The 18,926-nt window shown below is 36.1% G+C and overlaps 1 protein-coding gene across 3 annotated transcripts in view; it reads right to left on the reverse strand.

The window, feature by feature from the left end:
• Positions 1-18,926, reverse strand: part of Grid2 (glutamate ionotropic receptor delta type subunit 2) — a 1,426,614-nt gene that overhangs the window by 740,552 nt on the left and 667,136 nt on the right. For all 3 annotated transcript variants that reach the window (XM_057772140.1, XM_057772147.1, XM_057772131.1), the window contains exon 4: positions 1,950-2,155. In XM_057772140.1, coding sequence (XP_057628123.1) covers positions 1,950-2,155 — 206 coding nt within the window. The remainder of the gene's footprint in view (positions 1-1,949; positions 2,156-18,926) is intronic.

The following is an 18,926-nucleotide window of genomic DNA, read 5'->3' on the forward strand; positions in this document are numbered from 1 at the left end:
TTTATGCCCCTTTATATTCACTGTCCATTTTATAGAAGACGTCATACTTTTTAAATGCTGTGGTTGGAACTTAATGTGTCCCTTGATGCTGATTTATCCAATATGTTGTCCTAAATGCAGTGTTCAGAATGGGGATGATCAGACAGTGTGGGCTCTACTTCATCATGGAATTAATCCTATGATGGATGTTTCTTTGGCAGCATCATTGCAAGGGAAAGAAACTTTTTTTATTGAGCTGTACAATTTTCTTTCTTTCTTTCTTTTTGTTTTTCTTTTTGTTTGTTTTTTTGTTTTTTTCGAGACAGGGTTTCTCTGCAGCTTTGGTGCCTGTCCTGGAACTAGCTCTTGTAGACCAGGCTGGCCTCGAACTCCCAGAGATCCGCCTGCGTCTGCCTCCCGAGTGCTGGGATTAAAGGCGTGCGCCACCACCACCCGGCTAGCTGTACAATTTTCTTTGCTCCCCTTCCTGCCTCTCTTCTCCCCCTCTTAAACCTCCCCAAGGTCACCATGCTCCCAATTTACTCAGGAGATCTAATAAGGGAAAAAAACTTTTCAAGCTGGGGCCTGATGGGAGGAAATACTTGGTGGTAACTGTTAATACATTTTGTTATAATAATCTGTTAACAGATTTTGTTGTACAGCTTTGAAGATCGCGGAAGGATATTTTCCTGGAGGCTATACCTTATCCCAAGTCTGTTTCTGGTTCTCCCTGCTTCCTACTCATCAAAAGATGGGCAGATTTCCTCTGCCTCCTGCTCCCAAATGTGATTCTCAGCTTCCCTCAGGACTAGAGCTCATGGACTGACAGTTCTGGAACAAGGAGACCATCAAATCCTTCATGCTCTAAGGTTCTTTTTCTCAGACCTTTCGCCACAGATCCAAACGATGAATTAACACATAAAGCAAAGGGCAGACTATAAAATAGGATATGTTTTTCTGTTACAGAAAAGTCTAGTCTTCAGTGTGAATTCATTATTTGCTAAACCAAAGGTCAAAGTTATCTCGTGTTTAAATTAACATAGCAAAATCTATGTTAAATGAAACTGGCATTAGTTGTTGTATATTTAATAATTCATATTCTGTTTCAAAATCCTTAATAGGCACAAATTATCTAATATCAAAGGACACATGGATTTAAAGAGTTAATGGAATAAAACTAGAAAAATGAAGGGAAAAAAAATCACCAATTAAAGCCCATAAAACTAAAATGAGTATGTGAACGTATGTAATACTGTGAGGATTACTATCATGAAATGAGATTAAACAATTAACTAAAATGAAAAAAAGGGCAAGATATTTTGCATGTCAATCACAAACATTTTAGGGTACAGAAAGGCCATTTGAATCACTACAATCTCACTAATACTTTTCTTAAAATTTATTGCAGCTAGCCACGTTAAGAGATACAAGTAGCATTTGCAGACATGGCCTCACACCCTGCTGAGAGACCATCACTTCACAGAGTTTCAGAGTCTTAATTGTTTGTCTTGGTCCAGATTCCCAGAGCACTAGTAGAGCTGTTGTGTGTTTTCTGGAATCATTTTGCTTTGGCAACCAGAGTCTGATTCTAGCAATTCTTTTCTCAGAAATATAATTTTAACTTGCAGTAACAACATTAACAACACGAAAGGATTAGCTGCACACTTGTGAATCCACTCCTAAACTTACTAGATTCAGTCAGGTCAACAGCACTTTAAAAACACATAAGTATTTCTGAAACTTGTCTTGGCCACATGCCTAAATATAAAAGTATAGACATTCCTGGTAATTAGGCAGGCAATATGGGGTAAATGAGACGAGCAAGCAAATCACTCTGCCTCCTACATTAGAGCTAATGAGAGTGTGCAGTTAATGTTACCTCTCTTCCTCTCGGTTTCATGTCCTCTGTGGGGTCCATTCCAAAGTATTTGCCTTTGTACCATGCCCCACCAAGGAAAATACTTACTTACCTCACTTATGAAGGATTTGGCTGTGGCAGGATTCATAACAAGGATGGCTCTACGAAGAGTGTCTCGGTAGCGATTCAACTCCTCTATCCTCATGGTGTCAAAGAGGGTGGTGATCATTTTATTGATGTTGTTTTCCACCTTTTGAAGGGCAACATCCATTCCCTGCTGAGATACTTTGTCCAAAAACTCCTGTATTCCACGGATATCTAGAAACAACATAACACAGGATTAAAAAAAAAAAAACTTATCATTTCTGAGCTGTTTATTGTTCAATAAGCCATAAATTCTCAGATTTATTTATGATTTAGCTTAATTAATATCTGTACATGTAAAAACATAGGAGTTAATGCAAAGGGATTTATTTCTATTTACTTATCATTGTAAATCAATTAGTGGAAAGAGTTGGTACACGGCAGAGAGAGGTGTAAAAGAGGTTCATTTCAATAAAGCATGACTAATTTCTTCAGCATTAAAGAGGAATAAACAGAAACAGTCTGTTAAGCTTTGGTACTGAATCTCATGGTGGAAATGGGTTATATATAGCAATCAATTTTAACATATCTTGGTAAATGAATTTAAGGTTACATCTTCTAAAGGAAAAGTGTTACAGTAGCATTTTAGAGACATATTAAGGGAAAACTATTTTCTCTTGACCAAATGAATGAAATCTACATCTGGCCTAGATAGAGACCTAATATACCTAGCTACACAAAACATAATTTAGTTGAGCAACTTGTCTTAGAGATCAACCTAAGGAAGGCAGTTTCACGTAATGCCATAAGAAAGAGAGGAGAGGAATAATTATCCCCTTAATGAGATAATGTAGTTTCCTCTCCAGGACTCCTGTGTGTGGTGCAGTCACTAAAGGGCTGCCAGGACCCTGTTCCATCTCTCCACCTTTCAGCTTCAGGAGGTACAACTTCATTTTTCTTCCTTTCTTACTCTTTCTTTTTGATGTTAAGCAGAGCCTAAGTATATTTTCCCTGGTATTTCAGACTTTTTGGCTCCCTTCTTTTTTCTTTTTTTTTTTTTTACATCACTAAAAGGCGTGGCCTTCTGTTTTTCCTTTCCATAGCCCTCTTCTCCTCAGAGGCTAAATTTACAGCTTTCCCACCCTGGAACTTTTTTTTCCAATTTTAATAAAAATGTCTTTGTACTTCAAAAATAAACAAAACACACTTCATTAAATTTCCTCAAATTTCTTATATCATAGAAACAATTCATTTCATTCATCATAATCCATAATTGCAAAATGAGTTACTATCATTACTGTAAAGAAATTATATTAGATCAATTAGTAGGAAGGTCATATTAAAATGTGACATTAAAGAGGGAAATAATGCCATTCATGACAAATGAATTTGAATAACATTTCTCAAAAACAGACAAAACTGCCATTAAATCAACATTCATAATATAAATAGAATATTTTGAGATGTTTTCTTCCAAGCCACTCAATGCTTACATACAACAAACTACATTATCAAATATTTAAAACAAAATATCCCGTAGGAGATAAAATAATTTGGTTTCAGAACGATGGAGGTGGGTGACATCATGTGTATAAACAAATAAAAATGTATTTTAAGTATTTTTGAAACAACTATCCAAGATTTTGAATATTCAAAAACCTTCAAAATATTTATACAACAATTTCAAATATGAAAAGTTCTAAAAAGTTCTCAAATATAAAGTACTGTGATAATATGTTTGAGTAAGGGGGATAAAATATAATATAAAAAGTAATTATAAATATTTTAATTTTATTAGTTCACAGATTATATTTTTCATTTTGTGCCCATGGCATAAAATTTTTAAAGCTAAAATAGTTGGTTAAGCATCAGAAATGAGAAACTTAACACCTATAGAATCTATGTCAAAATTTCTAATTGTGTGTGATTGCATGCCGGCAAAATTTGCCTCTTAAGTGAAATAATTAATTTGAAAGCAGTAAAGTAAGCTCATATGACAAGAACTCAAGAGCTTCCAACATAGAAAGTGGTATTTATGCATAATAATTTTTTTATTTGCAAAGTTACAAATTAGTCTTTAAAAACTGTGCTTTATGAATAATTTCAATTTTACAACTTCATAGTAGTGATGTGTTCATCTCTGTGAGAATTCTGTCTGTATACATTTCACCTTCCAGTCTGTATTACTAATAAGTTATAAATCTGAGCTATCAACATAAAAGGATAAAAGGCTCAGTGTTCACAGCAGATCCAGAGACAAAGGGGTGGGAATACTGAAGGCTAAATAGTCAAGTCCGAAAGTATCTGACAGTACAATGCTAACAGGTGGTGTGAACAGGGTTAAATCTAATGGAGCAGAGCAGAAAGTGGTCTATAAATAATATCAGGATTGTAAACATGCAAAGCAGTGTTTTTAACACTTTGGTGTCAATCACAATCACTTGAGAGAATTAAAAAAAAAAAAGCCTGGGTCCATCTCAGAATCCAGAACATAATTCTAATTTTTAATTGTCAGATTTTATTCTATTTTATTTGAATTACTTAAATTTTCATGTACATAAAACATAAAAGCAAAAAGAACATTGGAAAGGATCTGAGATCCTACAGATTGTTTACACCATGAGTTCTGGTTTTAAAAGTAAAATGTTGGTGCAACTTCACTCTTTCACTTAAAAAAAAAAGGTTTCTTTAAAAAACATTATTCACTGACTAGGTGGCATTGGCACACACCTTTAATCTCAGCACCTAGGAGGCAGAGGTAGTTGTATCTCTGTGAATTCAAGACCAGAATTTTGTAACCCAATGTAGATTTCTGTTATAGAGGAATCAAGCAATAAGTGTTTTCCATATCTGAGGATGATACAGCTGATTACAAGCAGCAACTGGTGCATATGAGAAGAGACAGATCCAAATCATGCTATTAGCAGCTGTGTATGAAAGATTCATTAAAATTAAAAGTAGGCCTTCGGGTTTGTTAATTAAACATGAACGTAATCAACCATCTCAGTTTTTCAGTTCAATATCTTCATTCTGAAGTTCCAACAGCTACAGAAATGAAAGAACATAGTTGGTGACCTCAAGGAGCTTCCAGACTGATTGCACCTGTCAGTTGTGACTATTTCTTGATAACAGCATGTTTCCCAGCTTTGGCTAGTCCTACTTACCAGATAAATACATAAAAGCTAGTGTTAGCCTGCTCATCAACTGAGTTTTTACATGTAAGATTACAGGCAAATGCAGTCTCCCCTGAACACCACAAAGGGCTGTGTGCTCAGCAGAAGAGTGATCTCTTCTCCTGAGTGCCCACATCCCAAACCCTGTAATATCTGGATATAAACAAATCATATACCAGAGAGAGATCAAGCCTGAAGGTGGGGTTGAGGTAAGGAATCCATGAGATCAACATAGAAAGATAAACTCCATAACTTGGGTGAGCGCAGTATCATCAGGAGGACCTAAAGTTGGAAGGGAGAAGCAAAGAAAAGGAGACAGCGAGGGGTTTGAAGAGGGTAGATGTGGCTTATTTGAGGAAGAAGTTAAGGAAGGTGGGTGTCTCTGGAAGATGCAGAAGAAAGAGAAGTAGATTTTCCCTAATAACTAGGAGAAGAGTGCATGCTTGCTTGTATTTATCATGCTCAGATCTGATGACAGACTTCTGACCCATTGAACTCTACATAATTAATATGAAATCATGCTTAACTCTTTAAGTAGGCATGTTTGTAATTCATATCCACTGAATTTTGGTGCAGGAAAATTGTCTGTATTCTGTCAATCATGTTTTAAATAAATGCTGATTGGCCAGGCAGGAAGTTTAGGTGGGAAACCAGATAGGAAGTAGAAATGATGCAATGAGAACAGGAGAATGCTGGCAAAGAGGAAGTTGATTCCTCCTAGTCCAGCGCAGACGACAGAGGAAGCAGGATGTGACCTGCCAGCTGGAAAAAGGTAACAAGCCATATGGCAAAACTAGATCAGAATAATGAGTTAATATAAGCTACAACAGCTAAAAATTAGCTTGACCTAATGGGCCAATCATTTTTATAACTTATAGAGATCTCTGTGCGATTTTCTTTGGGGCATGCTAGCTATGGGGTACTAGGCGGGACAGAAACCCTCAACAAGCAGGCCCCTTATGTTACAAATTTAATTTCAGAATCGCCTAGAAATGCTTCTGTGACTTTATAACCTTGATCTACTTCTATGATCTCTGATATTCTTCTGACAGAGTCCATGATGGTCCTGAAGACTAGGACATAGTTTTTGGGTTTGTGTCACAGTCCTGAGACAATCATGAAGACTACAGATCCTTTCTTTCTTTCTTTTTTATTTATTTATTTATTTATTAAAGATTTCTGCCTTCTCCCCGCCACCACCTCCGATTTCCCTCCCCCTCCCCATCAAGTCCCCCTCCCTCATCATCCCTAAGAGTAATCCGGGTTCCCTGCCCTGTGGGAAGTCCAAGGACCACCCACCTCCATCCAGGTCTAGTAAGGTGAGCTTCCAAACTGCCTAGGCTCCCACAAAGCCAGTATGTGCAGTAGGATCAAAAACCCATTGCCATTGTTCTTGAGTTCTCAGTAGTCCTCATTGTCTATTATGTTCAGCAAGTCCGGTTTTATAGTAAACTAAGTAGCCCAGCCATTCTGCATCACATTGTGCTTGTCAGTACTTTGCCTGATCTCCCTGCTGTCCTTAGGGAGGATAGCATGGGTGAGTCCCAGCTTAGAGTCACCATTGCTCTTAAGGAGTGTGGACTTCATACTGCCACTTCCTTCACATCTATGGAGTCCAAAGTTATTGTTTTAATTTTCAGGTGGAAAATGATCTTCTGCACCACTTCTAGTCACACTTACCAGTTTTTCTTTTTGGCGTGTACGGGAAACAAACTGCATTTGATGTCAGAAAACCAGCCTTGGGTCAGTAAGTTGCTTCTACAGTAAGCTCTGTTCACTTGGAATCACGTTCATAATTGATGTCTCCTCTGTTCATTTTTTTTTCAGATTTAATCTCTCTTCAAAGAGCAAGATGCTGTTTTTTTTTTTTTTTTTTTTTTTTTTGCTTATAAAATAACTCTTGTTTCATCCTTTGATTTCACATGTGTCTAGAGTTTTACATTCTTACCCTGATGATCCTATCGTACCAGGCTAGTCAGCCCGAATCCTTGGTTTTTACAAAACAAGTGAAATCGAGTAAAGCCACAATGTAAACAAATAGCTTCTTTTGTATACTGAATTGTGATGTAATTTTATGATTGCAAGAGTCAGAGAATCTGGTTAGACAAGGGAAACAAAAAGCCAGCCTCTTCCCTATAAGTAATGGAATTTTTCCAGTCAATTACAAATAAAAAGAGGAGGAAGCAGAAATGAAGGAACAAATGCAGGGAGGGAGTTCCAACTTTTAATACCTAGTGTTTGACTCATTTCATATACCTATGCAAACACACACACAAACACACACACATACACACACACACAGACTACAGCCCAAGTAATTTGGTGATGAAGAGGAAGGCATAGTTGGTTCCTGTCTTTGAGGTGTTTCCAATTCACAGATAAGACAAACAGAAATCAAAATCATATTTTAATCATATAGGGCCTGTTGAAGGCAATGTAAGAAAGCCATGAAAGCTTCAGTCAAGTGTGAGCCTATATATGCAAACCTCCACAATTATATTTTATTTCACTGAGCACTAGATATTCTGATGAAAAATGAGAATGCTTAAAATACAAAGGGAGTTGTTTAGGCTTCAGATTCCCATGTGATATACATTTATGTTACAAAAACTTTAGTAACCTCAGTCAAAACTTCTGCCTTTACATTTATATTTGCTATGGAAGTTTAGAAAATAGAAAAAGTCCTTAATGGGAATGATAGTGACCTATCATCTACCTGTCTGTCTATCATCTATCTATCTATCTATCTATCTATCTATCTATCTATCTATCTATCTATCTATCTATCTATCTATCATCTATCTATCTATCATCTATCTATCTATCTATCTATCTATCTATCTAATCTCTATTTATTAATCATATAGCTTTCATTTGTCTTTCAATCAAAAAATTCTTTATAAAGCTAGGTATCATGGCATATTCCTGCCATGCCAGGACATGGGAGGCTGAGGAAGAGTTTCTGAAATTTAATGCTAGCCTGTGCAAGAGAGTCAGAAACTGACCACCACACATTCTACAGAGAGACTTTGCCTCAAAAAGTCTAAATAAAATAAGTAAATAAACAAACAGATAAATGAACAATATCATCTTCAGAAATTAATATTATATGCACTATCACTTCCTCTGGCATCCAAATTATTTTACCTACTTAGGTTATCTTCCCTTGTAATCCTCTATGACATAATGGACAATTGGTGGCTAATGATTCATTTTATCAAATCTTGTAAAACAAGGACATTATTATCTCTAAAGTAGGATTAATTTTAATCTTCCTAGCAAAAGCCATCTATATTAAAATAGACTAATCCTAGTACCAGAATTTAATTTTGTTTTATGTTTATAAAGGAACCCCAAGAAATAGGTAGAAATATGAGACAATAGCATACTGTACTTAAATTAGATACATGATTCACTTTGGTGGAACCTGTACCAGTCATCCTTATCAAAGGAGATCTCTTTCTTTATCATCTCGACTTACTTTGTGCCCATCACAGTGAAAGGAACTTGGAAGAAAGTAGCAAGACAAAACAGCTCCCGTCCTATTGGGAAATGTGCTCTGTACTAGCTAATGAGAACACTCAACCCAGTACTGATTGAGAACTATTGTAGCATTATTCTTTTTCACAGTAAATTAGCAATCTAAATATGGTAGCTTTCTGTGAAACATTTCAAAATAGCAATTTATAGTCTCATCATTGTATTGAAACATCACTTTAAAATATTTAATAATAAAGGACAAATTTTGTAAATGTTTTCATGCTTAATTTTTTCTCTGTTCATCTTCTCCTTTGAGTAGATGAAGACATTTAATCATTCTGATCACTTAATGCATTGAAGACCTCAATTTGAGCAGGAAGACTTCAGCATGACACTGACTAAGCATGGTGTATCTAAAATTATGACAGCATGCTAAGCTTTAAAATTAAAATGTAGGACCTTGTGACTTTCTTCTCCCACTTTCTCATTTTACAAATTGGAACACAGCTTAATGCTTACTATGTGAGATATATCATAAACCAGAACAGATTTTTCTCAATATTTGGATAGCAAAGTATATTCTCTGTGTCTCCTTCCTGAGGAAAATAAGGCTTTTAACCATCAAGTAATATTTAAAGTTTTGTTTTAAAAGAACTATCAACTTGAAAAATTCACTGGAGTCATGTAGCAGTTTTTTGGCATTTTTAGAATATTCAGTTTTATATAAATTTAAAAAGTAAAGATAATAACATGCTGTGCTCAGCTTTGACATATCAGAGCCTTGCAATTATGATCTAACATAGAAAGTTTACATTTGACAGGTGCTTGTCATTTGGGCACCTTTTTCTATCTTTTATAGTAAAGCTGAGAAATATTTTTAAAGCACAAATCACTGATAAATAAATCCTGAATAAAAGAATCTACTCTTTTTGCACATTTCACATAATATATATTAATGCAAAGGAAATGGTTTAATAAATTGGTTGGATTAATTACATGCTTATTGATGCAGGCTGGAGAAAATGAGAGAACTGCAGGTTGGAAAATAGCCAGTGACTAATAATCAGCTTTTAGGCTATCGGGAGAGAATGTCAAGATTATTATAGTTATCAGACATTAGAATGCATCCTTGGGGCGATTATAAACATTTGCAATCAATTAAGAGGAAAGTGTCTAAGGGCCTTGACTGAGTCTACACTAACTCTACATGGAATAAAGATCATGACTCAGGAATGGATTAATGAAGACGGTTCCCTTATCTTCATTTCAAAATTAAAGACCTTGCTTACAAACCCCAGTCACCTAACTCTTTGCTCAACTTTAATTTGCATTATTAAATGAATGTTTTCACCATGCAGAGTAGTGTGCTTTTTGATCTCCGGAGTGGAAGTTGTTCTGTACATACTATCAGATAATACATATTTCTGTTCATGTTATTTATTTTGGTCACTTCCATAGTACTTCACTTTGTTGATACTTCATGGAGATTTGTAGCCATTTTCAGAGTGATTTAGCAGATATGGTAAAGATTTATATAAATGGAACCAACCTAGTCCACCAAAAGATAAATGGATAGTGAAAATGTAGTACACATATATAAATAGAATACTCTAGCTCTGGGAAAAAATAAACTCACAAAATGTTCAGGAAAAAAAAAGATGAGTACTTTTGAGGGAGGTCACACAGTCTCAGAAAGGAAAAAAAATTACATATTACATGTTAGTCCTCAATTGTGGATTCTAGTCACGTGTGAGTGTGTGTGTGTTTGCACACACACATTGGAGTTAAGAGTTAATCAGCATTTAAGAGAACTTCTAGAGAGAACCTAGGTTTAGTTTCTAGTACAAACATGGTGGCTGACACCCATATGTAGCTCTGTTCTAGGGATACAACCAGTGTTGGTACCAAACACAGGCACACACACACACTCACACATACACACACGCATGCACGCACATGCATTTAGCTGATCACTCATATACATACAAAATAAATAGATCTTAAAATATCTAATAAAAAGTTTCAAACAGTATTTATACATATATAATTACTATTTAGAAAGAGATAGATATATTGATTCAGATAAGGGGAAGTGCACGGTGGCAGAGTATAGCATCTAGAAAAGACCAAGAAAGGTAAGTATTAGCTGATGAAGAAGGACTCAGTAAGTAATGGACACTTGAATCACAGAAAGGATATAAAGTAAATTGTTAATTGTTTTTGTTTCAATTCTCATAAAATTTTCAGGTTTTGGTGGTAGAAAAGTGCACCAAATAATATCAGATAGTGAAAGCACTAAATCCGCTGTGAAGCTGCACAGTTTTAGAGTGGCTACTCTAACTGTTTGGAAGTTAATTGAAAATTTTCCTGTGCCTTTTTTTATTTTTAAGTTCTTTATAATAACCATTAAGGAATAAAAAGAATTAAGTGGAAAAAAGAACTGGGTTCTTCAAATGCATTTAAATAATAAAATTTTCTTTTATTTAATTTGAAGATGACAGTAGACTAATCAGTCTTGCTTCCGCATTTTTAAAAAGCATTTAATCCTCTTTCTTATTGGAAACTGCATTTTCATCACAAGTAAACTGTCCATAGAAAGTGCTGTTTACAAATTAGTGTGCAGCTGGCAGATATTTTTACTCATATAAATGAATTTATTTTAACCAATTTTGTAAGAAAAAAATGTATTTCCACTACTTATTATTGTATGTGAGTTTTTGCCTTTTATCATTGAAAACAGTTTTCATACAATATCCTCTGATCATGCTTTTCTCCTCTCTCAAGGCCTCCCAGATTCTCCCTACCTCCAAAGTTACCCAGCTCCACAGCCTTTCTGTCGTTCTTTCTTTAAAAAATAAACAACATAAAAAAGAAACTCAGAGTCCCAAAATCCCTACTTGAACAAATAAACAAAATTTGAACCCAAATATATTGTCCAATGGCTAATAAGCAAAAATATATGAAATTTTACATTCTACAAAAATACCATTGATTTGATCTCGGGTTTACCATCTACTCCTGAGCACGGGACCTACCCTGCAGTATGGTTAATATACCAAGTGAAACTCCATTGAAGAAAAAGATTTTTTTCTTTACAAGAGGGACCAATCATAAATAGCTTTTTGGTTAGGGATGTAAGCCTGTGTCCACCTGCCCTTCTCAGTGATGGGAACCCATTCTTAGTATTTGTAGTTTCAAAAGATATTTGCATTTTGTTGTTTATAAGCTAACCATTCATTGATACAGACATTACAATAAAGAATATATTTTTCAGATATTCCAATATAACAAACTGATAATAGCTCTGACTGTAATACTACAACACTTTGACAACAAAATGCAGGAGCATTCACACCAATGAATTTTCTGTCCCTCTTGAAGTTAGAGGGTCTTTTCTTCTTTCCCTTTGGTCTCCAGGTAGAAAAGGCTACTTCACACTGGCATGGGTCTCTTCTTTGGAATGGACTATTTTTGACTTCTGTCTGCCTCTGAAGGAAATCTAATGAGTTGCTCCAGGATGATTAGATGAATTAGCCACTGCCATCACAACTTTTTCTTTTCTTTTCTGATGGAGATGGGTCTTGTATTTATCTGTTGCTTTCATTGGTTAATTAATAAAGAAAACTGCTTGGCCCTGATAGGACAAAAAATTAGGTAGGCAGAGTAAACAGAAGAAAATTCTGGGAAAAAAAAAGCCGAGTCAGGCAGTCGCCATGATTCTCCCACTCCAGACAGATGCAGGTTAAAATCTTTACTGGCAAGCCACCTTGTGGCGTTACACAGATTATTAAAAATGGGTTAGATCAATATGTAAGAGCTAGCCAATAAGAGGTTAAAACTAATGGGCCAAACAATGTTTAAAAAAAATAAGTTTCCGTATAATTATTTCAGGTGTAAAGCTAGCTGGATGGCGGGAAGCGGCCTGCCGCTCCCCACTACACTTTTCTTTTCTTTTCTTTTCTTTTCTTTTCTTTTCTTTTCTTTTCTTTTCTTTTCTTTTCTTTTCTTTTCTTTCCTTCCTTCCTTCCTTCCTTCCTTCCTTCCTTCCTTCCTTCCTTTCTTTCTTTCTTTTTTTTTTTTTGGTATTTCAAGGCAGGGTTTCTCTGTGGCTATGGAACCCGTCCTGGAACTAGCTCTTGTTCATCAGGCTGGCCTCAAACTTCCAGAGATCCACCAGCCTCTGCCTCTGCTGGGATTAAAGGCATGCACCACCACAGCCCGGTGCCATCACAACTTTTAAAATTAATAATCTATGTCCTGTTTTCAGCTTATTGAACAATTTGAAGTCTGACAAAGGTGTGTTCAAAACACTGAATAATTGTCTAATATCCAACAATTCATAGATCTTTTCGTACCAACCTAACATTCTGGAAATATTAGGTATTGAAATAATTTCCTCACACATTGGCTAAAGATTATGACTTCTTTCAGCTCTTTATGGTGCTCACACCAACACAGATTGTATAGTTAAGACAGACATTCCACAAGAAGAACTGTGTCACTTTGTCCTTATTCTGGCTAACATCAACATGAAAGCGGTGTGAGATTATATAGGATTGCTTGTCATACTCGAGATCCCATGATCACCTTGCTTGCATATGATCTTACTTTCTCAACTCGAGCTTTCAGGGGCCCTGGAGTGATGGAAATATGACAATTTCAGTTTAAATGTCCCTTAGCCTACCAGAGTTTCTAGCTGGGTTCATAGAAGTCGTGAGGACTTTGTGAGTGCACAGCCGGTAAGGTTCTTTTCTAATGAACCTGGCAGACCAAACTGAGCAATACAATCACTTTTTAATTTTTCTAGAAATATGCTGCAGTTCTTCTTGGAGATAAATGCCAAAAGGCTGTTGCCATTAGCATGGGGTACTTCAAGTTTCTGGAAGTATAGAGAAAACACTTCTAACACTTGACAAGGTAACTTCAGCTTCTAGAGTCGGAGAAGGCATGGACCATTCTTGTTCTTTAAAAAATGACTTTTGGGCCGGGCGATGGTGGCGCACGCCTTTAATCCCAGCACTCGGGAGGCAGAGGCAGGCGGATCTCTGTGAGTTCGAGACCAGCCTGGTCTACAGAGCTAGTTCCAGGACAGGCTCCAAAGCCACAGAGAAACCCTGTCTCGAAAAACCAAAAAAAAAAATAAAATAAAATAAAATAAATGACTTTTGGGTATTTTTTTTTCAGGAGAAAATGCTCTGGTACAGATTCCGTAAACTGGATACATGCTCAGATTTAGCTGACTACTGGAACCTGGCTCTACCACACTTTACCATCATCATTCCTGTAGTCAGACCAACGAGTCCATTGAAAACAACAGGGAATGCATCCTTGCCTATGTAGACTACCTGTTGAAACCTCTTAAAATTCCTCTACCACAGTTCTCATCCTGCATGTGGGATATAAGAAGACCAGCAGAGTAGTATCCTGGAGCATAAATTATTACATATCTAGGCTTGTGAATTTTACTATTTCTGATAAAATTGCTCAACCATGCTATTGTAACTTGAAAGAAGTCAAAAGTAACATACTTGGAAATTAACATGATTATGTTCCAAACAATGTTTTTTATTAAAATATGTATTAGGCTCTTTTTATTAAAAGATGTATTAGATAATCTGGGCAAAAATTTTATCAACTAAATGCAATAAACTTCCTTTAATTAAGAGCAGAATTTATTTATATAAATAGAGAATCTGAAGTATTCTAAGCTGGCAAGGAGACATGATTGCCGGTTTCAAAATTTGTCTGGGTTGATCCCATATGCTTTAGAAATAGAACATGTACTTCCAGATCATCACCCTCTTGAAGAAAGTGGAAATGCACATTGAAGATGGTTTAAAGAAACCTTCAAGTGCTGAAGCAGCAGTCAAAAACTATATACTTTAATAAAATGCCTCTAAAGTAAAACTACCCTTATGTATTTAGGAGAACTTTGTGGAACAATCTCTACAAATTTTGGGCTCAATTTTCTCCACAATTGAAGAAGTCCAATTGGAAGCATTCCCCTAATCTAATTGACATGATTAATGGCAGCACTTCAGCTTTGGAGGTCATTCTATTTAACTTCAACCCACTGGTAAGGGTCATTATAGAAAACGGACATTTTCTTTTGGGGCAGTGGAGTCTTTGTGATCGCAAATAAATCTATTGAACCCAGATTAATTCTTTTAGTTCAGTAGAAAGACACATGTAGAAGTTTAAGGAAAATGCCATCCATCTTTTAAAATACGGTCCAATTGTTATTGGTTTCATTCTGCTCATTAAAGAGTTGACTAAAGTCTGATCAAAAATGTGAGAAAAATAAAATGGATTTAATCTCAACTCCTGTCATTCAGAATAATTAGAGGAAGTTTAAGCCCATGGTAAAATTACTAGTGGCCAATGGTGTAAAAAGAGGGATCTAGTGACAGGCATTCTCTAAGAAGCTCTTGTGGCACTGCACACTTTGAAAGCAGAAGTGCTCACTGGGTAGGAGGACATAAAGTTCCTTACTGTATGCAAGCCCACAGCATATGTCTTGAGTTGTTTTTCTTCACAGACTTTGGTTTACTTGATGTTATTACATCAACACAAGACACATGCTGCTTGTTCTTTCTTGAGCTTTCAGATTCTGTCTTGTCTGTGAGAATGTTATTGTGTTTAATCAGTTACTCTTAATAATGATCAACTAGGTCATTTTAGCCCAATTACTGTTCTGCTTGACTTGTTTCCAATAATCTTTAAATTTTCCTAATTAAAATTTAGTATAATTTATTTCCATTTATATTATTTTAATACCTATGAATTCTTCAGGCTTAAAGGCGTTGTGTCTCTTAATGAGACACAATAATTATATATAGTCAATTAGTGAACTTGTTCTTTTTGGAAATTTGTTAGAAATTAATACTATTATGGTTGTATAGTGTGAAATACACTAGTGGTCTGGAGCAAGAATAATGGAGAGACCATTGACGATTGCATCTGTGCTTCTTAACTTATTTTGAAGTTATTTGACATTGCATTACTTTATTGGTGTGGGAGGTCCTTCTGTCTGTGTGTTGCTTTTATTGATTAATGAGTAAAGAACTGCTTTGAGCCTATGGCAGGGAAGAACAGAACTAGGTGGGGAAAGCTAGGCTGTATGGTGGGAGAAAGAAGGGCAGAAATAGAGAGACACCATGTAGTCCTGCCAGAGACAGATACTGGAACTTTATCTGGTAAGCCACAGTCACGTGTCCATACACAGATTAATAGAAATGGGTTAAATTAAATTAATCTGTAAGAGTTAGCCAATAAGAAGCTAGAGCTAATGGGCAAAGCAGTGATTTAATTAATGCAGTTTCTGTGTGATTATTTTGGATCTAAGCTAGCAGTGCAGCTGGGAAACAACAAGTGGCCCTCCTCCTACACTTCATGTTTTCTCTTTTGTAAAAATACTAGTAATATTAATAAGTATCTTTTATTATTAGACAATGCATACATTTGAAGGATTTAGAAAACTGGCTGTGTATAGCAAAGCTTCTCTAACCGTCTTTGTTCTTTCATTCTTGGCTCCTGAGAACGTTAAATGATGCAATATAAAATACTTAATCAAGTTCCTGGCAAGTAAAAAGAGCTGTTTTTAATATTTCAGCTACTCTAAGACTTGATCATATTTTTTTTTTTATTGAAGTGGCTGTTTCCCACAGATGCTGTTCCCAAAGCTTCCCTAATCTTAGTAACCAAAACCAAAGTCTACCCAGGAATCCTGGTTAACCACTGCTGCCAAAATTAAAATCTTCATTACATCTACATCTCCAACATTCACTGATTGGTAGCTTAACCCACTGCTTCCCTTTTCCAAAGACATATAAGCAACTTTTTTTCTTTTATTGATTGTAAGGCTTTTAATATTTAAAGGTAAACATACATTCTGCAAACTCATATTTTGTAATGCACTAAGAAGTAAGAGCTGGCTATTTCACACATGACACCTTACTGAAAGCTCAGCAACACAACCTCCTTTCAAGGCTTCTGGGGAAAAAAAAAGTCTTTAGTTAATCCCCTCAAATGAAGTTTCCATACTTGTCAAATGCTTTTTGATCCATTTTTTAGAAACAATGATGTGAATTTTTTTTGGTAGACTACCTTTACTCATGATTAACTACTAGACGTAGAAGCTTAAAACACACACAGACATTCTCTCTCTCTCCCCCTTTTCTATATAAAAAATATATGTGACGTGTGATTCCCCTCTGTATACTGTGAATACCATTGGTTAATAAAGACACTGTTTTGTGATGTGGGAGTACCCTCTCTATGCTGTGAATACCATTAATGCATAAAGAAACTGACTTGGCCTGATGATAGGGCAGAATTTAGGTAGGAGGGAAAAACTAAATGGGATGCTGGAAGAAGGCAGAGTCAGGGAAATGCCATGGATCCACCACCGGAGAAAGATGTGGTAAAATTTTGCTGATAGCCCACAACCTCGTGGTGATACACAGACTAATGGAGATGGGTTAAATTAAGATGTAATAGTTAGCTAATAAGAAGTTAGAGCTAATGGGCCAAACAGTATTTTAATTAATATAGTTTCTATGTGATTATTTCAGTAATGGGTGGCTGGGACGAACAAGCAGCCTCCCTGCAACAGCTTTGAGCCTTTAGCAGAGAAGGCAAAACAGAGCTAGCCAGGGAAAACTAAAATAAATGCTGGGAGAAAGAAGGCAGAGTCAGGGAGAAACCATGTAGCCCTGCTGGAGACGGACTCTGGGACTTTACCCGATAAACCACAGCTTTGTAGTGATACACAGATTAATGGACATAGGTTAATTTAAGACACGATTTGGCCAGATATATCCTTAAGCTATTGGCCAAGCAGTATTGCAAATAATATGGTTTCTGTGTGATTATTTTGGGGCCGAGCAGCCGGAAACAAACAAGAAGCCGCCTACTACATATATGTGTATATATATACACTTACTTCTATGTAATGCACAGATATTAGAATAATATATATACATACATACACACATATGCACTTCTAAGCAAACTAATCTTCTAATCACCTTATGATCCAGCATGCTGCCTGATTCTACTCACTAATGATACTTAATTCATTCATTAATAAGAGCAATTCCTGATAATCAGAATAAAAGTCAAGTTTAATCCACTTAAAATGATGTGCCTGATAACTGGAAGTGAGCGTATTAGCTCTCTTCCAGGTACAAAACCTCTGGGAGTTTGCTGTTTGTCTTGGATCGCAGCCTACTTTTTCACTAACAGGATTTATTGTAAGTACCAAAAGACAATTTTCTTATATTAAATGATGGTATTATTGGAAATAATCTTGATGATAGAAGCAAGGCCATTTTTAATGACTGCAAGGAAGTCATGTAAAGGAAGTTTATCAACAGAAGAGACAGAATTTTTTTTTTTTTCCCAAAAGCAAACCATGTGTTTAAACAGGAACCCAATCATCACTTGTGTGGTTACAGCTCCTTATTCACTCCCAGGCATTTAGAGAAGAATGAAGGACCTCGAGTATGAATACCAGACTGCCTGCATGCTAAATGGGTACTTTCAAGACAGCATTCAGCTCATCAGAAATGAAAATGTCTTCTCTTATAAGAGCCCATCTGTTAGTCTCACAGGATTTGGAAATAAATGATAATAAATGATTTTCTATCCTACATATTTTTACAATCCCATTTTAACGCTGAGAAAGTATCTTCATCAGAAATCACAATTCTGCTGCTTATTTTATTGAACTTAGGTTTTCTCCCATTAAAAATCTGGATTTTAAATATTTATTATTTCAGTATATACTTGATCTGAGGCTGTGAATTCCATTTAAAGATGAAAAGGAAAAAGTATAAGAAGCAAAAGCAGATGAAGGCAGGGAGTGTATGAACTCTAGAGACAGTCCCCGTCACTGTGCTTAGATACCATCCCACCAGCGTTTCAGGCTTGGGGAAGCCAATTCTTTTCAATATTGTTTTTGTTTCTTTTATTCATGTCAGTGTCTTAGTTCTTACTCTGTGACCCTTGAGTAACGCGAGTTAAGCAACAGAAATACTTGTTTCCGTCTTGGCAACAAAAAGCGTCTTTCTGGAGAGTCCACAGACTTTGCCTGCAATTTGCCCATTGAGTTCAAGGGGATTATTCTGGCAGCCAAAAAGCCAGGCTACTTTGATTATTTAGGGCCAAATGTAGCTGCTCCTGTCCCCCTTCCTGACCAGCCCCAGGGGACTGTCCTTTATTGCCTGCCAGATTTTTGCCAACCTGCTGCTTCTCTGCTCTGTGGCTTTTGCTCTCCAGTCTACTTGTCTGTCACAGCTCTCTCTTAAAATGCAACCCGATGATGAGAAGAAAGGATTACTTTAAATGTT

This window comes from Chionomys nivalis, chromosome 1 (assembly GCF_950005125.1).
Source record: "Chionomys nivalis chromosome 1, mChiNiv1.1, whole genome shotgun sequence".
NCBI classification, from domain to species: Eukaryota; Metazoa; Chordata; class Mammalia; order Rodentia; family Cricetidae; genus Chionomys; species Chionomys nivalis.